The sequence below is a fragment of the Pipistrellus hanaki genome (assembly GCF_964339955.1).
Source record: "Pipistrellus hanaki genome assembly, chromosome: 3".
In the NCBI taxonomy this organism is placed as follows: Eukaryota; Metazoa; Chordata; class Mammalia; order Chiroptera; family Vespertilionidae; genus Pipistrellus; species Pipistrellus hanaki.
This window is the reverse complement of record NC_140505.1, coordinates 145,306,721-145,333,480: the sequence shown is the minus strand read 5'-3', so window position 1 is coordinate 145,333,480 and position 26,760 is coordinate 145,306,721. Positions and strand designations below refer to the sequence as shown.

Below are 26,760 nucleotides of genomic sequence, written 5' to 3'. Positions count from 1 at the left end.
CGTTTCTTTCTTTGTTTTTTCTTCTCTGTGTCTTTTCCCCTGGTGTTCTCCTTCTCCCTTCTCTTGTTTCTCAATTTCCCTTTCCTGGAGCTAATGATGTTTTAATTATTTCTTTTCCCAGTGAGTCCACAGCCAGGACACTTGAAAGCAAAGTTGCAAGCAGGAGGGTAGACAGCAGACAGGATCCCAGACTCTGACCCGCCAGCCTCACCCCTTTGGGTGCCCCCACCCAGGGCCACGCCCATCACTGCCCAGCACACACACACACACACACACACACACACACACAGGCCTTTCACAGAGGCAGCCACTCAGGAATACTCACATCGTCACCAGGCTTTCCAGGGGGGCCTGGAGGACCACGGGGACCCATGGGACCCTGCAAAGGAAGAGCGTTTAAGAGGAGGTTGAAGGGGGAAGACACCGAATCAGTGGACAGAGCTTTGAGACTGTAGTTCTGGAAGCTACTTCCCCTCTGAGGAAGGAAGATAGGAAAACCTCACTTTGTGCTCAGAGAGAGTCAAGGTGCAGAGCAGATCCCCGTAGGATCTGCAGACAGCTGGGCCAACGATGGGCCGAAGGGGACAGCTAGGACAGGCACCCTGCTTCTCTGTCTCTCAGAGCTGAGAAGTGACACCTGGCTCTCCTCTGAGCCCCCCACTGTGGGAAAGCCCGGGAAGGGGCAATGAGTGTGAGACGGGACAATGAAGGCCTGGGGTCTGAGTGGTTCATCTGGGAGACTCCCCAGGAGGAGGGCCCGCGCTGGTACTCACAGAGACACCGGGTTCCCCGGGTTCACCAGGGTTGCCTTGAAATCCTTGAGGTCCCTAAAAAGTAACGTGAGAATCCAAGGTTGGCCCCCACAAACTGACAGGGGGCTTGTAAGCAGCTGCGCTGTCCCCCGAGAAGAAAAGACCCGGTACTTACGGGAGCACCAGCGGGGCCTGGAGGTCCTCGCGGTCCCATGGGGCCCTGCATCGGGACAGAAAACGAGGAGGTGCCCTGGAATTGCTTCCCCAGAGGCCTCCAGGGTGCCGCCTCCTTGCGGCCAGCAGCCCAGACAAAGGACAAGGAGCTGCTCTGTGGGCAGGGGGCCTGCCGTGGCTGCTCCCTCTCATTTCCCACTCCCCGCGCAACAATCCATTTTTATTTATAGGCACCATTTGGACAGAAGAGCTGGCCTCGCTTTCTCCTGGACAGCAGCCATGTTTACGAACGTCTGAGTTTCATTTAGCCCGTGCCAAGTCGGAGCTGCAGGGCTGAGATTTCCTGCTGGAAGTCTTGTGGATGCGGAGAACAGTGGCTGCTGTCTGCATTCTTCAGTTCTCATTCCAAAAGCAATAGCAACTGGCCTTCTAGCAGATCGGCCTATATGCATCTCTCCATCCCCATTCTTCTTTGCTGCCCCAGCACATCATTAAAACTGGCATCCACGGCCATTAAACACCAAAGGCTTTGGGCTAGCTAAACGGGAGGTTACATAACGGATGGAGACGAGCTGCTCTAAGCAATTATCTGAAAAGTGAGGTTGACAGAGTCTCTGGCTCTGCTGAGGGCGGCCGTCGGCCATTTTGGCTGCACAGATTCGGTGTCTTCTCTTACCATCGGTCCCTGCATCACTCCCATCTGCGCGCCACCAGCCTTCTCATCGAATCCTCCAGCCATCTGGGCGGCAAAGTTCTGCAAACAAACCCAACAGCATTAGGAGCTCGAGTGGCCTTAGGTTCTCCCTACTTGGCTAGGTAAGCTATCTCTGCGTAGAAAACCTATTTAGATAAAAGTCTTAATTGTTGGAGATTAACCTAGCATTGATCAGAATCACAAGTGGTTCCTGAAAAACACTTTGGAAATGTGTGTTTAGAGGACAGTGGCATAATCATTTTCCCGGAAGATTAAGCATTACATGGAAGAGCATTAAGTTATTTGCATTTCATTTGATAAAATTGTTATTTTTTTAATCCTAAAATATTAAATATGCTAACATACATTGAAAAATATGACTAAAATGTAACTTTTAAAGGTGGTTTCCCCACCACCACCACCACCACCACCACCACCAAGACTTCAATGCCCAGCAAAAGACTAAAATTCAAGGTCTTGAAATATTTTAGCAAGGGATGGAGTAGGCGTCAGTGAGTTTAAAGTTTAAACATTTAAAACATAGCCAACCCTAAAATGGCAAGCCTGAAGGCACTGGGCAATAATATAATTTGTTGATTGGTTTGATTCCAAAAACGACTTTAGCCACACACCTTCACTCAGTGGGGCTCTTTCATGAGAATGAATAGCGGCTTGGAATGTACTTGGCAAAGACCAAGGAGAAATGTCTTCCAAGGACAGTGGTCACCCTTCTTCCAGGGAACTACAAGCGCCCAGTCATCCTGTCCCCCAGCGCCCACACCCACTCCCAAGAGCTGACCACACAGGACAGACGCCGGGGAGCCAGGTAACTGGAGACGTTCTTTGCAGAAACCCAGTTGAGTGAAAAAAAAGCCAGCCCTTAGTGCCACAGGCTCATGCCTAATATGTGATTCCGCTAAATTACAGGCCGGGGGAGAGGCCCAGGGGCCGGCTGTGTACACACTGCCGGCAGCCCTGGGAGCCAGCCAGGTAAGTGTGAGTAGCAATTTAGAAGCCACATTTCTGGAGGGACATCCTCAAGGAAGGGGATATAAGGATACTTACTCCACCAAGGCCAGGGGGGCCAGGGGGGCCAGGAGGGCCAGGGGGGCCAGGATTTCCAGGGGTCCCAGGCTCTCCATCTCTGCCACGAGGTCCAGGGGCACCCTTGGCAAAAAGAGGAAAAGGCACCAATGGGCAGCAGTGTCAGTGCAAGAGCCCTCTGTCCACTGGCTGCCCTGGAGGTGGTGGTCGGGCATGGAGCGGGCCTTAGAAGGCTGGCAGCACCGTTTTCTCTACTCACTTTTTCACCTTTGTCGCCACGATCACCTCTGGGTCCTTGTTCACCGGCAGGTCCCTGAAGGGGAAGAAGCGTTGAGATCACAGCGGGACCAGGGCCTGCAGACCGGTAACTTGAGGAAGGGGCAGAGGAATGGCTTTCTCCCTTCTTACCTGAGGCCCAGGGGGTCCTTTGGGTCCTACAACCTGTGTGAGAGAGAGAGAGAGAGAGACCCACAGAACGGCAAGTTAGAGGGGACCACGAGAAAATGACCCAGTGAGAGCATAGGAGCCACAGGGCGCGAGAGTAATTTTTACTTACATCCTTGATGTCTCCAGGTTCTCCTTTCTGTCCCTAGAACAGGACACAGTCTCAGGACAGAGCAGAGCAAGCCCACCAAGCCCCAAACACAAAGCCCTGCCCAAGGTGCCCCCTGAAACAGGCCTCTGCTCACATCTAAAACGTGACAGGCTGTGTGGGCATAGCATTGCTCCTGAAGAAGGAACTAGAAAGGCAAACGCAAAAAAAGAAAAACTCACCTTTGGTCCTGGGTGCCCTGCAAGTGGAAAAAAACAGGGAAGGAGAACGTAAGACTTGTGAGACAGAGAAGTACGAGTCCTTGTCTCTCACACACTTTTTTCGGAATCAAACCCAAAGAAGGACACAACCGAGGAAGGAGGCAGCTCCCTGTTCCTCCTGAACCCTCTGCTGGGCTGTTAGAGCTACTGGGGTCCTGGGCTTGCTGAGGTCCCATGAGGAACGGAAGTGACCCAGACTTCGTTATTCAAAAAGCAGCCGGCATGCAAGAGAATGGAGCGGAGCAGTGAAAAGAGAAGAAGGGAGAACTCAAGGTCTGATCAGCCACCCAGAAAGCCCCGAAAGCAGCAGGTTCGGTCTCTTCTTTCCCCCACAAGCCCTCCCAGAGGAAGTTAGGTAGTTAAAAAGGTCTTACATTCAGGCTGGGTCTCCTTGAAGCAAGCACAAGAAAACAAAAACAGCAGGCACAGCGTTATCCAGGGCATCACAGCCAGTGCCACCCCAAGCCAGTGCCCTCCTGCCCTTGGTAACAGCAACAATAAAGGCGACCCACGCTTCCCTCAGAGGCCCCCTCAGGGGTGATCGGGGAACCTGGGCCCTCCAAGCAGCTTCCCCAAGCAGCTCCCCAGGGCTGGTGGCAGTGTTAAGGAAAGGCAACCTCTCGCTTCCTTTCAAGAGCTTCTCTACCTGAACAGAAAGGGGACCGTGAGGCCACCCACGAGGCCTGGACATGGGTCCCCATCCCTCTGCAGGGAGACAGGGCAGGAAAGGGAGTGCTGCGAGGTCACCTGCGCACGCATCATCGCCAGCACTGACCCCGGCTGGGAGTTAACTGCCCACCAGAGTGCAGGCCCAGGACGCAGTCCCAGCCCCATCTCCACCTTCACCCCTCAGACTCCCAGAGGCCCGCTCCTCCTCCTCTGACTAACGTGCCTCTGAGCTGGCAGCCCGCTCCCCAAGAGGGAGAAACAAATGGAATCTGCCATCGATGTTCCATCTCAGAGAGGGAGGCTGCCCTCTGTAGGGGTCTCCTGAGGGGAAGCCGTTCCTCTGCGGCTCGGCCAGATGGAATATTCCATCTCCACTGCGGCTCGAACCGTTTGCAGGGATATTCCAGAGGCACTTTGAGGAATCCCTCCGTCCTTCCCCGTGTCTGGGAAGCACACGGTCCAGAGGGAAGGAAGGGCCCTCTCATGTGGGAGGCTCCCTCACGTTTCAACCTGCCAGCGAGAAGTGGCCTTTCCTCTCAGCCTCAGCCGCCGGGGCCCCATGGATAGCCAGCCCCTCGGCTCTGCAGAGGTGACCGGCATCCATGGGAAGGCAGTTGCTGCACCTGCAAGTAATTTATTTATGTGGGACAGGAAATAAATAAATTACGACCACTGGCAGTGGCGAGGTCAGTTGAGCAGATGGGGCAGCACTCTCCGAAGGGGGTCTCGGGGCTGAGGCAGTCTTTCATGTCTTCACAGATTATGTCGTCGCAGAGGACGGTCCCAGTGTCACAGACACAGATCCGGCAGGGCTCGGGCTTCCACACATCCTTATCATTATACCTCTGCCCGTCCTGCACGCAGCTGCCAGCCTTCTCTGCACCAAGGGCGGAGCAGGAGAAGCACAGAGCCAAGGGAAGGAGGGGGAGGAGGCCAGAAGAGAAAAAGAGAAAGAGGTTGCAGTCAACGTGACGTCCTTCGAAGGCTGGAGTGTGTGGCCTCGGGCCACCCAAACACAAAGGACTCGAACATTATTTTTCTAAGACATCGTTCATGCTCCCATGTCTCCGGCAAATAGGGATTGCGTGCCTCGCACTATGCTGTCTGGTCACCAGTGAAAATCCTGAGCCAGCAACGAAGGCGGGAGGGGGCACGGTGACCTGACTGTGCAGCGCTGTCTTCTCTCCCTGCCTCTAGCATGAGCCCTGATGACGGGGCAGAGGGGCAGCGGCAAATGAGAGTGGGAGCAGGGCGAGATGAGACTGAACGGACTCAAGGCCTGGGCGGCTAGAGGAGAGGGGGAAAGGGAGACACCCTCCGCCCAGCACAGGAACAGGGGCCTTCTTTTTCCGCCTTCCCCTCGGAATGCCGGGATTCCCTAAATATCACTGACAGCTAATAGTCAGAAGACATGTAGAACATTCTACCCACAAAAATTAGAGTCTCCAAACAGCCAGGTTCCCACTGCGGACGTGGGGTGGAGCAGGTGAAAGAAGGAGCTATTCGAATTAGGATCTTGTCCCATTCTTTAAACTATGTTAGGATTAGGGCCAATTGGGGGAGGAGGATAGGCCCATTCCAACAACCACTTGGACCCAAGCGGGCTAATGAAATGTCCTGGGAGGCCAGCAGGGCCAAAGGGCCACTGCTGTAGCCCTCCCTGGAGAAGGCCTGCCTCCATCTGCAGGGCAGGGGGCTTTGGATGCTGGGCCTGGGCTCAGGTTAACCGGTGAGGGCCTGGCCTGGCCTAAGAATGCAGACCAGGAATGGGAGGGACTAGTCCCTTCCACAGCGTCCTGCCATCTGGCACCCACCCTGCCAATGAAACCTGTGCTGACAAGAGCGCTCAGAGAGCGCGCCAGGGGCCGGAGAGCCCGCACCACGCGCTCGGGAGCGCCCAGCGCTGTTTTTCTCATCAACATCCCCAAAGCAATGGCAAGGGCAGGGGATGAATAATAGGAAAGAGCCACAAACCAGGTGGGCGGAGACCGGACGGGGCTTGCCCCCTGCTCTTTAAGCAGACTCTGAAAATCTAAAGATAAGCCTCTCTCTCTCCTCTCTCTTTTTTTCTTTTCCACTAGAAGAAATCCTCTCCGCCTTTAGGCAGGACCATCCGGAGGAAGGGGGTAGGGGAGATCCCAAAGCCGCTGGGACACACCCACCCCTAAAATTGCTGGCACTTGCAGAAAGCCCGCTGCGGGGGAAGGGGAAGGGGAAGGAGGAGAGGTTAACGGTCTCTGGTCCGCACTGAGGGAGAGCCCACTCCCACCTAAGAAGGCCCAGAATGCAAAGAGGGGGGAAACGCTGGCAGAGGGAGGTGCACCCCCCATGCGGATCGGATTTCGCTCGGCGAGGCCGCCGGGATGCGCGGGCGCAGGGGCGGGGCCGGCGGCCTGGGTGTGAGAGCCGCTGGGTGCCCCTCGGTGGAGGCGGCGCTGGACGCGGCTCGCCCACAGACACCGGGAGGGTGAAGCGTGGGATTCAGTGGCTGCCCCAGAAAGGAGCCAGCGCCGTAACCGGATCCGCTAGGTGTGGACGGAGGAGCCCAGCGCCCCCGTAATTGCCGTTCCCAGCGGCCGCCGATAGCATCCCGGCGCGCCCGATCGGGTTCCGCTCATTACGCGGCGCCGTGTGAGGAGCCTTTGTGGCCGCTCAAAGCCGCCTCTTTCGGGGAACGGCCTCGCTCCCCGCCGCCGCGCTGCGCGGGGCCGGAGCCCGGGAGGCGGCGGCGGCGGCGGGCGGGCGGGCACAGGGAGGCCTTGGGGGGGAGGGTGTCGGGGAATCCGGGGGAGCCCACCGGACCCCGCCTCGCATGAATGGGGCTTTTCTCGAGCGCACACAGAGCCCGATTCACAGGTCCCCGCGAGGAACCAGCTTAAATAAATACGGGCAGCGTTTCAGCCCCATCTGGAAGCCATCGCTGCCAATCTCCCAACGCAAACAAGCCTCACAAAGGAGGATTGAGGTCTCTCCCCCCCCGCCCCTTCGCCGAGGAGCGCTTTCGGAGGCGCGAGGGTTGTGAAATGCAGATGTGGGTCAGAGACGCCACCGCCAGCGAGTTTCTCCAACTCTTGGAAAGACGGGGAGGAGGGGCGTGCCCGGGCTCCGGGTTTCGGACATTCCTGGCGTCCACGCCACCGACTGAGCAGTCTTTCCCCGCGTCCAGTAGTGAGGTCCGCCGACAGTAGGGGATGAGGATTGTGGAGCCGGGACACTCCGGGGCGCAAAAACCAGCTCCTGGAATGCGCTCTCCCTGGGGAGGAGATGCAGCGCCTGGAAGAGCTGGGCCCGCGAAACTGTGGAATTCTCTCCCTTTCGAGGAAGCGGCGGCGGAGAGAGAGCTCTGCCGCTGAAGGGAGAGCCTCCAACACGGGGGGGAGGGGGGGGTTTGGGGATTATTTTACGGTCATCTGGCTAATTCCTTTGTGCGCCCAGCCTAGGTCCATCAAGAAAACAGCTTTGTGGGTGTGTTCATGTGCATGTAGGAAAAATATATAACCAGTCCTACGTTTACAGGACGCCGTACAGACACCGCACTCCAACAGGTGCCCCAGCGCGCACAGCCCACGTCCTGAGTGCACCGCCCAGCCTCCGGGCCCCATCCCCGGGCCCCAGGCCTCCTGCGGCCGCGCAGCGGGCCCCCAGCCTGCCCCCGCCCGCCTGGGTCAGCCGCTCTAAGGAGCGGAAAGTCCTTCAAGAACCATCTCTGTGGACAGCCCGGTGGCAGACGAGACAGCACCGAGCCTCCTCCGGGGACTTTGATTCCCCCCTATCTCCTCCCTCCCCTCCCCACCCCCCCAAAAAAAGAAAAGGTTGCCCTGCGATTGATTTACAATCTGTAACATACAAAGACAGGGCTGGAATCCCAGCCGTCGGAAACATGCCCAAACACGTGGAAGAAAGGGGAAAAAAAGTCTCTCTACCTAATACACTTTCCAGGCTTCGTCTGTCCTGAATCTAATCCCAGACTGGAGAAGGGCTTTGCGGAAAGGAGGCCGTGGCATGGTGCGGCCCCAACCGCCCTGGAACCAGTTGTAAAGCTGCCATCTATCCCTAACTGTATTGGGTTGGAATAGTTATGGCAATCGACCCACTGTGTGTACACACACACACACACACACACACACACGCACGCAGCCTGGCCCAGGGAGTTTCAGAAGCAGAAAAGTAACTCCTTGCAGTACCTCCGGGGGTTCAGGGAGGAAGACCACGGAGAGGGGGCGCTATTTCCGGGGGGGGGGCGTTGGAAAAGCGCAGTCTGATTGGAATGTGATCACCTTTCAGATTGCCGCTCTCGTGGGGAGTTTCAGGGGGAAAGCCGAGAGGCGCGAGGGGGGCTGCACCTTGCTCCGGCCCGGAGGGGGAGGGAGCCGCGCCGAGGTCTCAGGGCGCCTCTCCGCAGCCTTTCTTTGTGGCCTCGGATTTCAGCCCACCCGCTTCAGGGCATCTCCTTTGTCTGCCTCCTCTCCGAACCCCCCCAGCGACCAACCCCCGGACACGGTTTGCAAGGTCCACCCCTCGGCGCCGGCTGGCTCCCTCGCTAGCCCTTTCTCTCCTGCTTCTAAGAACGACGGGCCACGACCTGTGTTTGCTGAGCTCTGAGTGCTTCGAGGAGGCGAGGTGTGTGCGTGCTCTTCCTAATCGTCCAAACCGGTGGAAAAGAGCGCGCCGGTGCGCAAGCCTCTCCAACTTTGCTTTTTTCATATCCGAGGCCGAGGAGGGACCTGCAAATGCCTCCAGCCGTACCCCGCTGGGAGGACTCGGGGCAGAGCCGCCGCCTTGCAGACCTGCCTCCGCTCGGCGAGCCCCTGAGCCCCCTGCGCCCCAGTCTCGGCTCACGGGAACCCCAGGAGCCGCTCCAACCCGGACCCGCGGGCTTCGGAGCAGCGGGGACCGGCTCGGAGGATGCGGAGGGGGGGCAGCACAGAGAAAGGGCGGCGGGTGGGGACCGGGGCGACTTACGGACATTCTGGCCGTGACACCGGAGGACCGCGGCGACGAGCAGCGTCAGCAGCACCAGCGTCTGGGGAGCCCCGAGGCGGAGCATGGCTCACCGCGGGCCTGGCGGGCCGGCCGGGCGGAGCGCAGCGCAGAGGCGGCGGGAGCGCGGCGTGGGTGCGGGTCTCACCGCGCCCTCATGCAGGAGCCCGGGGAGCGGGAGGAGGACGAGGCAGGAGACCCGGCAGCCCGGCGGCGCTCTGCGTCCTCTCCCCGCCGCGGCGCCCGTTATATGCGCCGGGCCCGGCTGGAGGCTGGTGCACCGGCCCAAACCGCGGGCCGCCCCCGGCCCCCCGCGGGGCTGTAACCTGAGACCCCGCCCCCGGAGCCCGCCCCGGCCCCGCCGGAGCCCGCACCTGCCCGGCCCCCCGGCCCGGACCCCCTCTCCGCTAGCCCGGCTTCCTGCCCCCCGCTCCCAGGCTGCCGAGTGGCCTGATCGGGCGGGGCGCCGAGTCGGCCCCTGTCCCCCCCCACCCCTCCTCCCATCGGGGGCTGCGGCGCTGCCCCCTCCGACCGACCGCAGTCCAGGAGGGGGGCCTCCGGCCCCTCCCCTCGGAGCGCTGCCCGGTCGGAGGGGCGGGGGTGTTTGCAGAGGCTCAGGCCGAGGGCCCGGGACTGATGGGACGGAAAAGACTTGGGAAGGAGGAGGGGAAAGTGGCAGCAAGGAGCAGTGCGGGAGGTAGAGGGGGCGCTGCGTTGGGACCTTGGGCTGCGAGGGCGTGGGGGGCAGGGCGCTGGCTAGGGGGGCGCAGGAAGATATCTGGAACCCTAAATCTTGGCGACTGGCAAGCAGGGTCAAGTCTGGGGGCCCCTTTCTGGGGTACCTGGCCCACGGGCTCCCACCTGGATGTTCAGAGAACAGCCCCACCCCCTCCCCCACCCCACCCGGCCCTGCGATGAAAGAGCCTCCTCTGGAGCCCGGGCAGACGGGGCCGGAGGATGGCCAGGAAAGGGGCCGGAGCGCCCAGCACAGAGGAGACCTGTGTGCGGCGGGGGAGGGAGGGCGGAGGCCGGTCCTGGGAAGGGGATCGAGGAGCCAGGGAGGACGGAGAGAGCCGAGACTAAACCGTGCACGCTGCCCAGGTGGGGGACTGTCTAGATCCGGGCTCAGACGTGGTGTCTGCTCTTCCTGGCCCGGCTCCGGAGTCCGGGGGGAGTGGGCGCTGCCGCCCTGGGTGAGCAGCTCCAGCCAGAGACGGTTGGTCACTCCGCAGCCCCGTCCAGGGAGCGAGGAGGCCTCTCCAGCTGGACAGAGCTCCGTGAGCCAAGGGAGATGCCAGGATTTCCTAGCTGGCCCCCTGGCCCTCGGCTCCCCACCTCGCCTCACCTTCCCTGGTGAGCGGCCCGCTGGCACCTCGGGCCCAGGGCTCAGCTGTGCTCCCCTCCTGCCTCCTTTAATAAGACGGAGGAAAAGCCCCCAACGGGCCTTCTTGCTCTTAAGGAGCCAGTTTTCTGTCCCTGAGTATTGTACGGTTCCCCCAAAGAACTTCAGGAAAATACATGCCTGCATGAAGCTCAGTATTGAGCCCTGACTTAACCAGAACCCCCCTTCTCAGCAGTAGGGTTTCTGCAGCCCTTTCCTCCTGGAAGTTGAAAGACCCTGCTTCTACCCTCTCTCCCAGGCTTCCACAGGGGGTTCCAGTCTCCCCCACCCCACCCCCATGATTTGAAACTTCTGAATTCCAAGGGTGCAGAGCTTCACTTGTGTGCAAGTGTGCTGGCCGGGAAGGGGAAGAAGTTCCGTTGTGTAGAGCTGCCACGCTTGGTCGGTAGATGAAGGTTGGAACCACTGATCCCAGCGTCTCCTCTTGGGCCACGGGCCTTCCTTTACTCTTTCCCCATCCGCCTGTTCAACTCCTTGGGCTGAGCTCTGAGCCAGTCCCCAGCCCCAGCCTCTGCCAAGAGGAAGCTGGTCTCAGGGCCGCAGTGTCCTGTGCCCTCCTTGGAGACATGGGTTCTGTCTTCTCCACCTGACCATTTCTTAAGACCCTCTAGGTGAAAACCCCTCTAGAACCTTCCCTGATCTGTCTAGGATGCAGTGTCTCTCTGCATCCCTCTGGCATTTATACCATGAGTCCACAATTATACCCAAAGCTGCCCACTTTCTTATTTCCCCCTGTAGTCATTGGTCGTATCTTACCAACAAGCCCGGAAGCTCCTTGAAGACCAGCACAGGGCCCAGCACAATGCTGGCAAAGAGACAAATTCAGCGAAACCCCCGTGGACTAAGGCATTCAAATGCAACCTATGATTTATGATGCAAGCAATATACCAGCAGTTATAAAGTTAGGCATTCATCCATTTGACCTCAACTATAAGTGTCCAAAAGAATTCAACTGAAAAATAAGGATTTTGGTGAAAACACGAATATATATGAAATGTTGAAATCTATTTTAAAGTGATGTGATTCAGTGGGCAGCAAAGAGATACATAATTCTATTGCTAAGTTGCTCTTGATTTCACTCCCTGACTCTGATGATTCATCTTTGCCAGTGAACTGTATCTACATATAAGAGCTCTGGATTTTTTCCGGTAATCGTGGTTCATCTGTGAATGCCAAGTTTAGTTCTCCACTCCCTGTGGGGGGGAAAGCTTTCTTCTCAGAGATGAGAATTGACAAAAACAAAATAAAACTTAAGTTGACAAGGCCAAAATAAACTATGGAAATTAGTTAAGTTCTAAAGTCAACTAAATATCAATATTAATATTTTACTGATTCATGAATCCAAAAACTACAATTTTAAAACTTTTAATTTGTGGCTGGAATTGAACCTATATATGATATATATATATATATATATATATATATATATATATATATATATGCATTTTGAACATAGTAGAGTCCTTCTTTACTCTATTAGCTCATAGTTTACATAGCGTATCAACAGGTAGCGTCATCTGACCTTACCATTCAGAAGTAGAAAGAGGTAATATAGGAGAGGTAATATAGGATAAAGGCACAATAAGAACAGACAGAAGGGACCTAGCTGGTTTGGCTCAGTGGATAGAGCATTGGTCTGGGAACTAAAGGGTCCCAGGTTCGATTCCAGTCAAGGGCATGTACCTTGGTGCAGGCTCTGCCCAGGCCCAGCCAGGGCCAGCAGGAGGCAACCAATCGATGTGTTTCTCTCACATCTATATTTCTCTCTCTGTCTTTCCCTCTCTCTTCCACTCTCTCTAAAAACCAATGGAAAAATATCCTTGGGTGAGGGTTAAAAAATAAAAAGAAGAGAACAGCAAGAAGAGACAATAAGAGAGGAGATAGAAAAGCAAGAAGAGTTGATGCAATGAATATAAAACATGGGGGAGGGGATAGGAGACATCTGTCATGCTATCAATAGATATAAACTTGGTAGCCTAGGACCAATAGGGTGGGGTCAATAGCTCTATAGTCCTCAGTGGTTCCAGGGAATATTCTGTTTTATAGCATCACTACAGTCCCTGCGGTTTATAATGATGAACTTAAATGTCCAACAAAATGTTAAGTGTATTATGGTCTCCTTCAGTAGACAGGAAAATCCATATGTTTTCCTGTTTCTAAAGGTCTCCATTAAAGGAACATAATGAAAATAAATGTTTGTTCACTCCATGCGAAGAACCTATGTCCTGGCAGAGTTAGATCGACGAGGACACGCTGTGATTCCTGGGCTGTGGGGCTGGAATCCATGTGGCGGGAGATGGGCGGTGGTGGCTGAGAACCAAGGTCCCACCTCCATCATTCCTTGCACCTTTAAGTACAACACGCCTCACTGTAGGTAGAACAGCTAGAAATAAGAGACACAGTTAGCGTATCTACCGCAAGTCAGACCAACTCAGTGAGGCAGATGGATTGTGTTGTGTAGACAAAATAACTGTTTCTCTTTTATGGGGATATTAAGTTTAGATGTATGTAAACACAGCCTTATTGGGAAAGATGTCTGTAGGTAGACCATAAAGAAAAGATCTTTCTTGCCCTCGACACAAATCTCATTTTAAAATAGTGATAAAAGCGAGGACAGATCCACATTCCAAAGAGGCAAGCCCACCCCAAATATGGCAGGTGGTGAATGCACAGCCTTCACCCAGCCTCAGCCACACTCCACACAGGCGGGCCGGTGGGGAGAGGGTCCAGCCCCCTCAGTGGCATTCCACTTCTGTTGGTCGGGCTCAGCTCAGACATCCTTTCAAGATGTGTTTATGTTTTGCTTTGGCATTTGGGGGGCAGAGTAACAGGATCAGGACTGTCCAGGATAGGATTCCCAGATTTATTGCATTCTCGGAGCATAAACGTGCTATTCTGTTTTCTCAGTCGCAAACAGCATTCAGAGTCCCAGCCAGTCTCCTCGGCCCTGCCCCAGCGCCACACTGGAACTGAACACCCACTCCTGTCTGAAATGGGAAAACAGAGAATATTAAGAGACTATCTTTGAATCCATTGAGGAAACAAGAAAAAAAAATGACTGAAAAATGTTGCAAAGAAAAAGAAAATACTGCAAAGAAGGCACTCTCCTACCTCCTAAAAAACAAATAAAAACAAACAAAAAACAAAACGGAAAGAGCAGCATTCTGGAAGCCACAGAGCAAGCTGGAGATGGTTCCTGGAAGAAGTGAATCTCCAAGGGTGTGTGGGATTTTGTTTTAAAGGAAATAATTATACACACACACACACACACACACACACACACACACACACACATTTCATAGAGAAGGGGAGCAGGAGAGAGAGATAGAAATATCAATGATGACAGAGAATCATTGATCGGCTGCCTCCTGCACGCTCCCCGCCCCCCTACTGGGGATGGAGCCCCTAGCATGTGCCCTTGACAGGAATCGAACCTGGGACCCCTCAGTCTGTAGGCCAACGCTCTATCCACTGAGCCAAACCAGTTCGGGTGGGTGGGTTGGATTTTGAAATGCAGAGGGATAGTGAGAGGGCAGGGCCCCTACATGAAAGCAAAGAAGGCAGACAAAACAGAAGACAAGGCAGGGGACCCAAAACACTGTTGAATCGGCCATGGGAGCCATTGGGATTAAAACATGTCACCGGAGATGAAATCGAGGTCAGACACGAAGGCCTCCACGGATGCCACTGGCTGTCACTGAGTCAGGCTCAGACCTGCCTTTCCCACGTCTCCTGTCCCCTCTTCTATCTGTCTCCTACCAGATAAGCCTTTGGGGGAAAGAGAAATATGTCTGGGCTTTTTTAAGGCTTACTTATGGGAGCAATGGCTGTACTTTTACACAGAAATGATCTTCTTCTTCTTTTTCTTTTTTTTCTTTTTTTTTTTTTTTTTTGTTAACACACAGCTTTTCATGCCAAATCTTGCATTTTCTTGAAGTGTGTGGCTTTAAAAACATGTCTCTCTCATCAGCTCCCATGGCTCTGGGGTAAAGGGAAGGCGTGAGCTCCCCGATGCGGCTGTCAGAGCGCTCCTAGCAGCGGTTGCATGTGGCGCTCGCAGGTCCCCATCCGATGGTGGTCCAGCCACAGCCGTCTCCGAGGGCCAGATGGCGGCGTTTGCTCTGGGCGCTCGTCACACCCTTCGAGGGCCAACAACCCGCCAGACACACATATGTAAGTGGGTGGCTTCTGTCTCCTGTCTCTCTCCCTCTTGTGAACTCTTCGCACTTACATATGGCCAGTGCCATGGAGTTGCCCTCATTCATTCATGCATGTATGCATTTGTTCATTCATCTTACCGCTCACACATGCAGAAAAATCCTATATGAGTCTATTCACATTCCTTCTTGAGAGCAGGGGCCATGACTTGGACATTCAAAGTGTTTTCCAGGCTCCCTGTCACTGTGCTATCACCTAGGAAATGCTCCAAATTCTTGCCACTGGAAGTGTGGGCCATCGACCAGCAGCATTAACCTACCCGGGAGCTCGTTCGAAAAACGGAATCTACAAAATCAGGATTGGCATTTTTCCAAAAATCTCCAGATAACTCACTTGCCAGTGAAGGGTGGATACGTGCTGGTCTAGATACTGGTGGACCGTAGTGGCGCGTGGCCCTGGCTAAGAGCAGCGTGGTCTGTGAGCGTCTGGGATCATGTCTGCGTCGCAAGAAGGGACGGCAGAGAGGAGACGTGAGCTGAGGGAGAGGGATGGACAGCGGGTTGTAGAGCAGATGACAAATGCATGACTGGAAAGCCTGCTGCTGGGACGGGGGTGTCAACTCTCAAGGGCTGTCTCCTTCTGAAATCTGTGGGAAGTCACTTTCCCATGTTCCATTTCTCTGACAGGAAACGGAATCGGTGCTAGGAAGGGACAGACCCATTCCAGACCTCCGTCCTGGATTCCCTGGAGAGAGCATCCGGGCACAGCTGGGCACAGAGTGGCTGGTGTCTTACCTCTTTCCCAAGGGCCTCCCTGCCCCGCCTCCCGGGAACTCCTGACCCACGAACTCTTCCCGAGTGGGAAGTAAGGAGCCAGACTGGGGTGCCTCTGGGCCGAGCAGGATATGTGCCCCCTCAGAGAGCCAGGCCCCTGGAAACCAAGTTTATTCTCTCCAGTGGGTGTGGTGGGTCTGCCCTCCAGGAAGTCCCTGAAAAGCTCAAGGCAACGTGTGGTCAGCTTCTAGTGGGCCCCGGTGCCAAGAACAACCTTGGGCGGGAACAGAAGGACAGTGCGTGCCACCCTTGCCCATGCAAAACTAGTGAGGGCGCCTTGTCTGCACTGCCCGAGGCCCCTGTCCAGGGCGGGTTGGGGCACCGCTCTACTCTGCACATCTGCACCCCATTCCCAACGGCAGGCCAGCTCCTCACCTGGCACCACCCACTGCCCGGACACCCCTCCCGCCCTCTCAGCCTCCAGGGCTCAGACCCTTGGAGCCCTCCTTAACTGTCTCCTCTCACTCTGTCTCCCTTCCCCTCCCTCTCCCCTCCCCGGGCCAGCCTTCTGTCAGCTCCACTTGCTGAGCTAGGCATTTGCAAGGTTGTGTGGGGGACACCAAGCAAGATTGTTTGGCATGGATCCTGTCCTCAAAGAGAGTCCTGCCTCAGAGATGTCCACATAAAAAGCCACACCTCGAGGCAAACGAGTTACACTATGATCTACTGTAACGTGGGGACACAGCTCGGCGCCATGTCACGGTCCAGGCGCTCCGTTCTGGCCTGTAGCTGAGAACAGCTCTTCCTGACACAGGCTCGGGCAGAGAGGGCAGCCCGGTCACGTCTGTCCACAGTGTTTACTAACTTCTTCCACCCACCTCCACCCCCAATGATGCGTTTCTCCCTCTGGCACATTCACTAAGATACCAGCAAGGCCTCCACAATGGTTTTTGCTCCTTGTCAACTTGTTAGGAAGGACTCCCTTCTCATGGGAACAAGAGTAAAACATCCTGCTTGCACCCAGTTTCCTCCTATGCCTGCCCATCGAGAGGCCTGTCCACTTTCGTCCTAAATGTGTCTAGAAATGCACAATATGCATCATGTTTTCCTGAATTAATACATAAAGAGAGAGGGTGGCCCTTCACCTTGCCGGGTTAGACATGGGAGCTGCACTTCCCAGCTCCATCCTTTTATCCTCTCGGGAGAGTCATCGGGGTCCTTCGAACCTCACCCACAGAGCAGGGAACTGTGCTCCCGGCTCCCGGTGAGGGTGAATGAAGGAACAGAGGTGAAGTCTCCGCAGGGAGCTCTGCCGAGGATGCTCAGCCCCAGGCCCAGTATCCTCAGCCCTTCCTTCCTTGGTCTCCGCCCCATGTCCTTGCCCTTGCCCCCAACCCCGAGCACACCAGAAAGAAGCAATCTCACATCTCAATTTCTCATTTAGTTGAGCCCTGTTAGCATTTTTATCTTAGCAGTTGTGTTTCCATGTGTTTGGATTACAACGGACAGGATCTAGGTTGATTGGTGAATAGCCTGGAATTTGAGGTGCAGAGCTGGAGATGTTTTAGTTGTAAAACCAGTAAAGCAGACCCGCATCCACAAACTTCCAATGTTCCCTGCAAAGGGAACTTGGCACTAGGGACACCTGGGCCCAACGCTTGGGCACTCCTTTCCCTCAGAAGGAGAACAGGTTATCATGAAAGCCAGGAAGACCCGGAGAGCGACCGGCCTCCACAGCTCTCAGCTCCCACAAAAGGACACGTTGGATATAACTGTGAAAAGATCAAGATTTGAGAGGAAATGACCTGAAAGGCTTTTCCATCTGGCTTGATGAGACTCTCCAGAGGATCTAACTCTGAGATATGAGAGGGAGAAGTTGTCCTCAAGTCAGCTGGTATTTCCAGGAAGGAGAACAGTTCGGAAAAATGAGTAAAAAACAAACCCTTGTATCTAAGGGTTTCTGTCTCTTTAAGTCTTGCTTGAAATTGTGTAACTTTATTTATAAATTACTTACCCTGATTCTCTGTGATCTTTATATCTAACTGTAGTAATATAGGGATCTAGTTTTCGCGAAAGATATATTTAAATAGGAAACGGCATGTTCTGATTGCCCGCAGATAAGATAGAGCCTCCACCTGGTGGCAGAGGGTCACAATTGCAGGCCCAGCAGCAAGTGGCCTGATTGCTGACTTGGCCAATGCCATCGAAGAGCAAACTTCACATCCTCTCCTCTTGTAGAAGGGCTGTGAATACCTCATATTGTACTTGTGAAGTTAGGATGTTAGTCTTGGTAAGCTTACTCCTACTCGTGTGAAGTAAATTAGAGCACTTAACAAATGTTAGCTTCCCCGATATTTATGCCTTGGGAGGGTCTGTCCACTTTGGTGTATTGGTCCTTGATATTAAATTCAAGGGCAGTGGTGACTTTTGTCTGGCACTGATTCTCAATGGAGATGACACTGGGTGATGAGAACTATCGGATAATTTTTTACCCTGAAAACTTGTGAATAACACGATCAAGACTGGGGTGGGGAAGAGATAAGGAAATTTCGAGAAACGTTGGCTGTTGTCAGTTTATGCATTGATGGAGAGCGGACTGACCACCACTTTGGCACTCTGGGCTGCACAGCTTGCAAATGTGCAGGGTGGTGTGTCTGGAGACTCACAAAAGGAGCCACTGTCTCTTCTTTCCAGCTTGGAAACTGTTCATCGCGTCACCTTTCTTCACTCACAGTGAGTTACTCATTAAAGAGGTTGCTTTATTGCTGAGATAGGTATATGTGTTGGGGGCGGGGGGGAGTTTTAATTATCCCAGAAGGAGTGTGTCCAACACCTTGTGGTGGGCAGAGGTGAGAAGACAGGGAAAAGGCAATTACATTATCATCCTTCCAACAAGCATTAAAGAGCACCTGTATTGTGTACTGTGCCATAGATGCACATGTATGTAATGTTCTATTCCTTTCCTTGAAGAGCTTCCACATTCTTGCAAATCTCATGGGCATGAAGCAGTAGAAAGAAAAAAAAAACACTGGCCTCGAAGTCAGGAAACCTGAATTTAACACCGACCTAGGCCTCTAACTAGCCACGTGATCTTCATCAAGCTGCTTTGCTCTGAGGGCCTCAGTGCTCCTCCGGGGACGTGAGGCAGTTGCCTGGGGTTTTGTGATGAGAGGCACCAGCTCGTTCCTTTCCCTCTACCCATTTACCCTCATCCTCACAGAATTCAGATTTGCTATCAATGACCCATCAATTTAATCTGAAAATCAACCACTGGGAAGCTAAAACAAGAGATCAGCTGGCTGAAAGGTTAACTTTCCCACCCAGTGTGGCTAAGTCAGCGGGACCCTCCCCTGCCTCTGGGACTCAGCAGCCTGCTCCCAGCCCTACCTGTCTCCTGGGTCCAGGCCAGTTGCTCACGGAAAGGCAGAGCAGTTGTCCTCAAATAGGAAGCAGGCCTCCTCTAGGCACGTCCCTTTCCCCAAGACCCAGAGAAAGTGCCTTGGGAGGGAGAATGTGTCTAGATTGGTCTCCTGTGCTTTGGGCTTGGAAGACGACGCATCCCCATCAGCTGCGCCCAGGCATCTCAGCTGGTCTTCTGGGCTCTCATGACTCACGATGACAGAGGCTCTGAGGCTCTGACAGGAAGATCACCTGGAGCCCTGTGTGTTCGCGCCTGAGTCATGGGCCAGCCAGAGGTAGGGGAGGAATTCCCAGAGCCACCTGGTGTTAACCTCTAGCCAAACTGGCATTCCTAGTGAGCTGTCCTGGGTAAAACTCTCCAGGAACGCTCATCGGCGCTCGAGTGGACATCAGTGAGTCAGCCAGTGTCCACAGGGCGGGAGTCTGTGGACAAAAGCGTGAGTGCTCTAACCTGAACACCTACTACAGCCCAGTGCACAGGCCCCATGTGAAGAGCACGAAAGAAAGGTTTTGTAATCCCTGCCGCCAATAAAGCTTCCACCACATTTAAAGAGATGGTCCCTTGCCTTGGCTGGGTGGCTCAGTTGGTTGGAGCGTCGTTCCATGCACCAAAAGGTTGTGGGTTCAGTTTCCAGTCAGGGCGCATACAGGAGACAATTGATCAGTGTTTCTCATGTGTATGTTTCTCTCTCTCTCTCTCTCTCTCTCTCTCTCTCTCTCTCTCTCTCTCTCTTTCTCTCTCCTCTCTCTGAAAATCAATAAAAATGTATCCTTGGGCCGAGACCGGTTTGGCTCAATGGATAGAGCGTCGGCTTGGGGACTGAGGGGTCCCGGGTTCGATTCCGGTCAAGGGCATGTACCTTGGTTGCGGGCATATCCCCAGTAGGGGGTGTGCAAGAGGCAGCTGATCAATGATTCTCTCTCATCGATGTTTCTAACTCTCTGTCTCTCTCCCTTCCTCTCTGTACAAAATCAATAAAATATATATATTTTTAAAAATGTATCCTTGGGTGAGGATTTAAAGAGATGGCCACTCGCCGAAACCGGTTTGGCTCAGTGGATAGAGCGTCGGCCTACGGACTGAGGGGTCTCGGGTTCGATTCCCGTCAAGGGCATGTACCTTGTTTTCGGGCACATCCCCGGTAGGGGGTGTGCAAGAGGCAGCTGATCAATGATTCTCTCTCATCGATGTTTCTAACTCTCTATCCCTCTCTCTTCCTCTCTGTAAAAAATCAATAAAGTATATTAAAATAAATAAATAAATAAATAGAGAGATGGCCACTCAATAGGGTTTCAGGGCTTCTCTAAGACATCTGCCTAATAGAACTCTCAGATGATGGAAGTATTCTACATCTGCTGCCCCTTAAGGTAGCCCCTAGCCACATGTGGTGATTGAGTACTTGAAATAGGACGAATGCAACTGAGAAACTAAATTTTTAGTTTATTTCATTTTAATTGGTTTTACTTTTCATTAAAAAGCCAGATGTGGCGAGTAGCTACCATACTGCACCATACAACACATTCCTGCCTGTCCAGCAGCCTCACATCACCTGGGAGACTGTTAGCAATACAGACAGCCCAGCCCTCCTGAATCAGAACCTTCATTCTAACAAGACCCTGAGGTCATCTGTTTGCACGTTAAGGTTGAGAGGTGCTAGTCTAGGGCAGGGCTTTCCGTCTTGACTGCATGTTAGAATCACTTGCATTTCGGGGAGCTTTTGAAACTCCTGATGCTGTGACTGCACCCCAGACAAATTAAACAGGAATTACCTGGGAGCGGGGGGGGGGGGGGGGGGGGGGAGGGGGGGGCAGGCATGGAATCCAGGCATCAATGCTACCTAAGCCCCTGGGTGACTCCGTGAGGCACCCAAGGCTGAGAACAGCCACCCTCAGGCCATGCAGCCAGCTGGGGCCACACTCCGATGGCCGGTGGCCGAGTCCACCTGAGGGCCAGCAACTCTGCATTCACTGGGGCCTGGCTGGGAAGCCAAAGGGAGTTATTCATCCTCAGCAAGTGTGAGAACTGGCTGGGCCCGTGTTTGTTTCCAGGGCCCAAGTGAGATGTTCATTAGCTTTTGACAGAACACATCCAAATGCCACACCATCAAAGCCCATTGGGCCGGCGGGTGACTGACGGGGGAAGAGCTGATTCATTCCTCGCTCTGCGACCTGGATCACCCTGCCATCCCGGAGCAGCCCCATGAAGGGAGCTATTCTTCCCGTCCAGGGTGGAGGTGGCGGGTTTTTCCAACGCCACTTGTCTTCGGCTGCCACTCGGGCAGTGTCTGAGGGCCGCGGGGGCCAAAGAGAAAAGGTAGGTTTTCCTGAAGAGCCAGACTCTCTCATCCTGTTGATCCCAACGGGACCGGAGAGGCTCTAGCCACTTTCTAGTGACAAATGGCATCTGCAGAGACGATCCCTCATTTCCTCGTGGGTGAAGGTCCGGGGCAAGCATGCTGAAATCTGCCTCTGAGGAAATGAGGTCTCAGGGGCAGCAAGGCTGTCCCAGGGCAGGACCTGCAGCCCACCACATTCACTGAGGAATGTCGCCCTTGACTTAGGGGTGGAGATGCAAGTGGTTCCCCTTGGAAATGGGATCCCCCAACATACGATTATTAGCTCACTTGTCTTGACATGTCTATAGGAGTCATAGTTCCTGTGATCGCCATGCCGACCTTAGAAGGCTTGGCTGAGACAAGGGTGCCCTCTGGAAGATTGCAAGCGAGCGAGCTGTGATGCTTTCCCGGCGTGGGGGTCAGCCCGGGGCGTGTCCAGGACAACCCGAGCAGGTGCCTCTGTGGCTCTCCCTCCACGGCCACCTCCACATGCCAGCTCCTGGCGTCCTGCCGATGTCCAGATATCCTTAGAAAGCTTTGTTAGCCAGCGGCCCCTGGGCCACAAGCCACACCTGAATGAGCTCTCTGTGCTCCAACTGGGCATGAGCTCATTTCCAGGGAAGAATCAGGAAAGAGGCAGAGGGAAGATTGTCTCCTCCGTGGCCGTGTAGGGGAGGTCGTGCCCACTGGAAGCCTACGTGGGCCAATGTTACTCTGCTGTCTCAACTCTCCTGCTGGTCCGTCGTCTCAGGGAAGACTCCGTCACCCACCTGCATGTTGTCTGTGCTGCATAGTGAGCCCTTTGCAAAATGCTGCCTGATTCTTCAATGCACCTATGAGCCCGCCATAAAGCATCAGGACGCAACAGGCCACTTGAAGGTCCAATGGCCCAACCTCTTGACTTAGAGACAGGGAAATGAGGCCCAAAGGGCAGAGCTGTGAACCAGAAAGGAAGCATCAACAACACTTAAAAAACAAACAACAACAACAACAAAAAACCTAGGACTGATTTGGCTCAGTGGATAGAGTGTCAGCCTGTGGACTGAAGGATCCCAGGTTCAAGTCTGGTCAAGGGCACATGCCCGGGTTGTGGGCTTGACCCCCAGTAGGGGGCGTGCAGGAGGCAGCCAATCAATGATTCACTCTCATCATTGATATTTCTCTCTCTCTCCCTTTCCCTTCCTTCCTGAAATCAATAAAATATACCTTTAAAAAAAAGAAAGAAAAAGATTTTTTTCTTCTCAGGGGAAGCAGAGGCATTAACCTGGGAAGTGATGTGGTTTTTTTTTAAAAAAAAAAAAAAAAAAAAAAAAAAAAAAGAACTTTGAGATTTTGTTCATGGGTTTTTGTGGGTTGTTTTTTGTTTTGTTTTTTTTTTTGTTTGTTTGTTTGTTTTGTTTGTTTTTTTGCATCAATTTTCATTTTGAAATACTGTTTATTCTGATTCCTGAGATTTTGTAGTGCACCTTAAACTTTGCACCCCAGGCAAGTGCCTGCTCGCCTAAACCCTATGCCCTGGCAGGAAGGCTAGAGACCTGCCCAAGGTGACACTGGCTTGGACAAGAGGTGAAAGGAGAACTTGTGTCCTCCAACTGTGTCCACCTTCTTGTTCTCTATCAGCTTCCGGTGCCAGTCCCGTTTCTCCCAATAAGGGAGAACGTGTGGAATAACAACACCCTTACAAGGTTATAACCCAGCCCAGGAAGCAATATTAATAATTCCAAGAAACGGCAAAATCGTTCCCTAAGTAAAGGATTATTATTGGTTACAGAATTAAAACAGTGACACCACGGTGAGATACCAGCAAATACAGAAACACATGCCCAAATGTGGACCCCTTCCCCGGCCCAGCCAGCCTCCTCTCATCTGCCCTGCTTTGGCGACCACGGAGCCCCTTCCCCTCCTCCTAAACCCAGGCTGATGTTCTTCCAAAGAGTCTGCTTCTTCCCCCACACTCCCTCTGCTCAGAGCACAGACGGTACCATGGTACACACACCGGTCTACACGGGACTTCACCCTGTGTATCTTGGAGATGCTTCCACATCAGTACACTAAAAACACCCCCGTGAGTAATCCATTGCACAAAATCATGACAGGGCATCATTTCTTTCAGTCTCCTTTGTTGTTCATTTGGGTTATTTCCAGTGTTTTGCTGGAAAAAAAGCAGAGATGCCCTTTGCACATGTGCATGTTTACCTGTAGAATAATTTCCTGGGAACAGAATTGATGTGCATTAAACATTTCAACAGCTATTGCTAAATCCCATTCCACATGGCGCCTGCCATTCCTGCCAGCAATGCCAGCTACTTATGAGCATGCATATTCAGGTATGTAGCGTAGCCTTTGCCAACCCCTGCCGTGTGGTTTAGGGCCTTCTGGTCCTTATCAATCTGCAGTGAGACACGGGGTCTCACTGTGGCTCTGACGGGCATTTCTCTTACTAAGACCGAGTGTTGTTTTGTTTTCTAGGAACCCTTTGTTCACATTCGGTACCCACTTTTCTGTTGTGTTTTTGGATTTTTCACTGTATTTGACTTGGATGTGCTCTCTGTACAGAACGCTAGGCCTTGTTTATGTGGCGTTTTGTCTTTGAATTTGCCCGTGGAGGTTTTGTGAGTTTGCCATACAAAATCTTTTCATTTTTATGGTTAAATGTGTCATTGTTTTATTTTCTAGTTTCTGGTGTCATTCATAGACCTTAAAATAGTCTCATGGTTTCTTTGGGTTTCTTTAGGGTTTAATTTTTACATTTAAACGTTTGATCCACATGCAATTCATTTCATTTTAAGGTGAGGTAGGAATTTATTTCCCCAAGTGCCTCCTCTTTCTCCCAGGACTTTTACTGAGAAGCCCATCTCCCCTTGCTGGCTGACCTGCCGTCTTTACCATGTTGTAAATTCCAGTGTGTTTGTGCCTTTCTTAGCTCTTCCCCAGCCCCCTGGCCTGCACACCCCTGCCCCGGCCCCTCACTCTCTCTCCTGAGTGCAACTCGGACTTGACTGCAGACACTGGGGTGGGACCCAGCAGGGGAGGGGGAATAGAAAAGGGATTCGATTCTAACATCAGAAAACGTCTCATCTCTCTCCAAAGAATCCTTCGTCTAAAATGTCTTTGCTCCCCTAACTCCTCTCAAAAGAAAAACAAAAAGAAAACAAAGAAGTTTGTTTCCTCATTAAAAAAATCTGTTTGTTTGTCCAGCCTGGAGGGAACCCCTCTCCTCTGTGCACTCTGCTGACCCCCTCTGCAGGGGGGAGGGGAAGAGGGCCTTCCCTCCAAGGTCAGGAGCCCCAAGGCCTTCGAGCAGCCGCTTTGATCACCCAGTTGCTTCCTTCCCAGGCTCCCTGCTGTCCCAGCCCAGTACTTGGTAATAGAGTGTAAATGGAGCTGGTCCTTATCTTAAAGACACTATAGCAGACCCTGAACAAACACATTAAGGGCCACAGAGAGACCTAAGTGAAGCCAGCGGACAAAGAAGCCTGCAGGAGGTTTTGCAGAAGCATCACCCTTCCCTGGTGCCCCCTGAGCACCTGCTCCCTCCCCGCCAGCTCTTTCCCACGCACCTCCCACTGACTGGAAGCGCCTGGAAGGCAGCCGCCCTGACTTCAGCTTCTCCCGCTTTTCCCTGCCATACACAATCACGGCCCCTAAGGACTCAGTGCGTAGCCATTGCAGATAAAATGAGAAAATAAGTCTTAGCTGAAACAGCTAACAGCTCCCAGCTCCCAAAAGGAATGCTCTCCTGTGGAGTCAGACCATCCTAGGTTCCAGAGGGTCTGGATAGAAAGTCGGTGAATGCGCTTTTGCACACAGGCTTGGGGTGAGCGTTTTTCCAAAGGGTGGAGAGGCAGGCCCTTGGTGTTCATCAGAGTCCAATACTAAGAAATTAAAATTAATTTTTAAAAAAATATGCAGATAAAATAATTTGATGGCTATAATTTGCTTCAAAACATTCCAGTCAGAGGGCAGGGAATGGGTGGAGGTAGGTATAGTTATAGATGAAACAAGGCTGATAATTGTTCAAGCTGGGAAGGGAAGGAGGGAGGGAGGGGGGAGGAAGGGAGGGAGGGAGGAAGGAAGGAAGGAAGGAAGGAAGGAAGGAAGGAAGGAAGGAAGGAAGGAAGGAAGAAAGAAGGGAAGGAAATCCTTGCTACAGAACACAATAAAAATACAGACAGGCCATGGTGCGTTGTCATCTCAGTGCTAGCTCTGTAGGACCAAGCTCTGCCCAGGGCTTTTCCCTGATTGGTGTTTGGACCGGGACATTATTGTGGGCGCGGAAACAGGACCCTCTATCTCAGCATCCCCCAGAGAGAGGGACCAGTCCCTGAGGCCCTCTCTGCTCCTCTGCATCCTGTCTGCCGAGCCTCCCACACCCCAGCAGGGCTTCATGGTGAGGGAGATGGTCACCTGAGACCCTCGGCTCCCGGCCCGCACCCCAGCAGCCGGAGCCCGGTGGCTGAGCTGCACTGCCTGGATGTGCTCAGAGTAGAAAATTCACAGGTTCAGCTGAAACCCGTTTGGCTCAGTGGATAGAGTGTCGGCCTGCGGAATGAAAGGTCCCAGGTTCTATTCTGGTCAAGGGCATGTACCTTGGTTGCGGGCACATCCCCAGTAGGGGGTGTGCAGGAGGCAACTGATGGATGATTCTCTCTCATCGATGTTTCTAACTCTCTATCCCTCTCTCTTCCTCTCTGTAAAAAATCAATAAAATATATTTAATTAAAAAAAAGAAAAAAAGAAAGAAAATTCACAGGTTCCAAGCTCTGCTCCCAAAGCAAAGCTCCCGGGCCCGGTGGCCGCGCCCGCTGCCCTCGGAGGAGCTCCTGGGCCGCCAGGCGGGCGGCTTTGAAACCAGCTTGTGTTTGGGTTGTGAAAGCACCAATGTTTGCAGTGTTTGCCCAGCGGAAAAGGAGCATATTTTCTCCCCAAGACAAACTCAAAAGATGCTCCACAAATTTTTCTCCAGACTTCCCACGGGAAACATAAATCAGGAAGAAAAATGGCTGTAGGTGCTGAGACCTGAAGCGGAATTTCAGCCTGAAGGAACTGCTTTGAACAAGTGCTCTCTTTCTTCTGATGAAGCCGCGGAGTCTGGGTCCGCCTCGCTCTCCTCTGAGCAGCCTTCGCAGACGAGGCACAGGGAGGAAGAGGACCGGTTCTCTGGCACGTCTAATGGATGCTGGCGCTTCTGCGCATCAGCTTTTCAGATTTCTTAACTAATGTGCTAATGTGTTATCTATCTTTTATCTTATTTATTTATTGGTTTGTTTATTTATTGGTTTTAGAGAAAAAGGAAGAGAGAGAGAGAGACATTGGTTTGTTATTCCACTTATTCATGCATTCGTTGGTTGAATCTTCTATGTGCCCTGACCAGGGATAGAACCCGCAACCTTGGCATATCGGGACTATGCGCCAACCAACTGAGCTACCCGGCCAGGGCTTCTTTCATCTTTCTCAATTGTGTGAGAGTAGAACAAACTTGGGTGCTTCCAGCCCAGAGGCCTGCAATTTGCTGGCCTCGCTGCCCTTGTCCCTGGTCTCTGCC

At 53.3% G+C, this 26,760-nt stretch overlaps 1 protein-coding gene across 2 annotated transcripts in view; it reads right to left on the bottom strand.

The window, feature by feature from the left end:
* The window catches only part of COL2A1 (collagen type II alpha 1 chain), a 30,799-nt gene extending 21,362 nt beyond the window's left edge, over positions 1-9,437 (bottom strand). Inside the window, exons 1-11 of one of the 2 annotated variants that reach the window (XM_084879066.1) lie at positions 9,109-9,437; positions 4,817-5,023; positions 3,439-3,455; positions 3,221-3,253; positions 3,073-3,105; positions 2,924-2,977; positions 2,686-2,787; positions 1,603-1,680; positions 928-972; positions 774-827; positions 326-379 (exon numbers count right to left, since the gene is read on the bottom strand). In XM_084879066.1, coding sequence (XP_084735192.1) covers positions 326-379; positions 774-827; positions 928-972; positions 1,603-1,680; positions 2,686-2,787; positions 2,924-2,977; positions 3,073-3,105; positions 3,221-3,253; positions 3,439-3,455; positions 4,817-5,023; positions 9,109-9,193 — 762 coding nt within the window. In that variant the 5' untranslated portion in view covers positions 9,194-9,437. The remainder of the gene's footprint in view (positions 1-325; positions 380-773; positions 828-927; positions 973-1,602; positions 1,681-2,685; positions 2,788-2,923; positions 2,978-3,072; positions 3,106-3,220; positions 3,254-3,438; positions 3,456-4,816; positions 5,024-9,108) is intronic. The other variant, XM_084879067.1, reaches the window with a different exon arrangement.
* Between the last annotated feature and the right edge of the window lie 17,323 nt (positions 9,438-26,760).